At 40.2% G+C, this 2754-nt stretch overlaps 1 protein-coding gene across 1 annotated transcript; it reads left to right on the top strand.

Annotated features, from left to right (window-relative positions):
- The first annotated feature begins 572 nt into the window (after positions 1 to 572).
- LOC112125789 (olfactory receptor 11A1-like) lies at positions 573 to 1523 on the top strand. The gene has a single exon (XM_024224169.1). It carries the CDS (start codon positions 573 to 575, stop codon positions 1521 to 1523), a length of 951 nt encoding a protein of 316 aa, XP_024079937.1.
- Positions 1524 to 2754: the final 1231 nt, after the last annotated feature.

Consider the following 2754-nt stretch of genomic DNA (forward strand, 5'->3'; position numbering starts at 1 on the left):
AAATCATATTTTAAAAAAATTTAACACTATTATAAATGTTGGAGGAAAAGCAGGGTTTGGGGGTGGAGGCTGACAGCTCGCGATCCCCCACATAATAACCTTGTGACCCCTTGAGGGGTCACGACCCCCAGTTTGAGAACCCCTGATCTAGAACATGACAAATTCATGCAGCTCCATGAAGCTGACCAATTTTTTTAAAGCCAACACAAAAATAAAATAAAAGATTTTTATTGTGCATTGCACAGGACTTCCAGTGCTTTCCATGCAGTTCTTCACACTGATATAACCTGTACTTCTATACCATATGAATACCTAGCCTGATATTGCGTGTCATAAATTCAGTGTCCATATAGAATGACAGTGTCTTTAAGCTGCTGTTCGTGGAGATCAAAAATCTGTTACAGAGATTGAGTTGTCTGTCAGTTTGTAGCTTGGGTTGCATTCCTCTAGTGACCTGCAGAAGACATTAAAAAAAAGAAACTTATGACATTATTTGCTAATGGTGTATTAATCTTGAAATATATTTTTATGTTCTCTTCCAGGGGATGCGGGATTTTCTTTAGCTACTACCTATGGCCAGTGCAGACTGGGGCAATAAAACAGCTACAGAATTCATCCTACTGGGATTTGGGGATATCCCTGAGCTGCAAATTCTTCTCTTTCTTCTTTTGTCAGTGATCTACATTGTGACCATGGTAGGGAACATCCTAATCATTACACTCATTGTAACTGATCAGCACCTGCACACTCCCATGTACTTCTTCCTGGGGAACTTGTCCTGCTTGGAGACCTGCTACACCTGCACCATCCTGCCCAGGCTGCTAGCCAGTCTCCTGACGGGGGACAGAACCATTTCTGTCCAGGGCTGCCTTACACAATATTATTTGTTTGGTTTATTTGGAGCCACAGAATGTTATCTCTTAGCTGCAATGTCTTATGATCGGTATTTAGCAATATGTAAACCACCGTACTATGGAGCCCGTATGAATGGCCTATTCTGTGTCCTGCTAGCAGCTGGGTCTTGGATAAATGGGTTTTTGCCTATTACCATAACAACTTCTTTGATGTCACAACTGACTTTCTGTGGCCCCGGTAAGATTGATCACTTCTTTTGTGACTTCACCCCAGTGATAGACCTCTCCTGCAGCGACACCCGCCTGATAGAATTTTTGGGTGTTGTCCTGTCGGGTGTATGTTCACTGCCCCCATCTCTACTGACTGTAACATCTTACATTTGTATCATCACCTCCATCCTGAGAATCCCTTCCCCCACTGGGCGGCAAAAGGCCTTTTCCACCTGCTCCTCTCACCTCATTGTGGTTACAACTTTCTATGGGACCCTGATCATTGTTTATCTCCTCCCCAAAACTAAGATACTGCGAGACCTGAACAAAGTGTTCTCCGTCTTCTACACTGTTCTGACACCCCTGGTCAATCCTCTCATCTACAGCCTGAGGAACAAAGAGGTAAAAAAGGCCCTAAGAAAAGCAGTCAGTAAATTTATGGCTTTCACAAGAATTTAGAAACTGGTAGGTCATTGTTTTAGCTGTCAATGAAATGGCAATAAACTGTGGAGATTTACTGAATGTGGGAAACGGATCTTTCTGTTTGGTGTTGTGTGGTCATTTCTTCAGAATAGCTAGTGATGACTTGTGGCAAAGAAGAATGGAGTTGCTAACCCAATAGAGTGAGGAAAATCAAGACTTCTCCAGGGTCAAAAAAGTTAGGTAATATCCTGACCCTGCTGAAATGAATGGCAAAACTCCCATTGACTTCAATGGAGCAGGGATTCACCTATTAAAATAACACACCATTCAAATGTAATTTACCCATTGTACCCACTTTATATAACAATTGTTGTGCACAGTACAAATAGGCTTGGAAGCATTAGATTTTAATCTGTAAATATCAGTACATGTTGATTTCACCATGCACACTCAAACTGACTAAAAAATATTTCGATAGAAAATTATAGAAAGCTACAGACTGGCAAAGAAAGAAAAATGCAGCTTGAGAACATACTACAATTTGATTTAAGGCTATTTACTTTGTATGGTTTTGCATGTGCTGGAGACAATTTGTGTTTTAGCAGTTATAAAGCTTTAACCCTAATTTAACCTCACTTAAAAACTACTCGTTTGCAAAAGTCAAACATAAAAATACACAAGTGTCACAGCACTCTCTTACTAAAAAAAATTGCTGCCTTTCTGATTTTTACCATACAATTATCAAATAAATCAATTGGAATATAAATCTTGTACTTCCATTTCAGTGTATAGTGCAGGTGTCGGCAACCTTTCAGAAGTGGTGTGCTGAGTCTTCATTTATTCACTCTGATTTAAGGTTTCGTGCGCCAGTAATACATTTTAATGTTTTTAGAAGGTTTCTTTCTATAAGTCTATAATATATAACTAAACTATTGTTATATGTAAAGTAAATAAGGTTTTTAAAATGTTTAAGAAGCTTCATTTAAAATTAAACTAAAATGCAGAGCCCCCAGGACCGGTGGCCAGGACCCGGGCAGTGTGAGTGCCACTGAAAATCAGCTCGCGTGCCACCTTTGGCACGCATGCCATAGGTTGCCTACCCCTGGTATAGTGTATAGAACAGTATAAACAAGGCATTGGCTGTATGAAATGTTAGTTTGTACTGACTTCGCTAATGCTTTTTTGTAGCCTGTTGTAAAACTAGGCAAATCGCTAGAGGAGTTGATGTACCTCCTGGAAGACCTGGAACCACTGGGTTAGTGTACTC

Source organism: Terrapene carolina, unplaced genomic scaffold (genome assembly GCF_002925995.2).
Source record: "Terrapene carolina triunguis isolate 2854851 unplaced genomic scaffold, T_m_triunguis-2.0 Scaffold29359, whole genome shotgun sequence".
NCBI lineage: Eukaryota > Metazoa > Chordata > Testudines > Emydidae > Terrapene > Terrapene triunguis.

Coding starts and splice junctions, on each gene's coding strand:
- LOC112125789 (XM_024224169.1), top strand. CDS start 573: ATGGCCAGTGCAGACTGGGGCAATAAAACAGCTACAGAATTCATCCTA.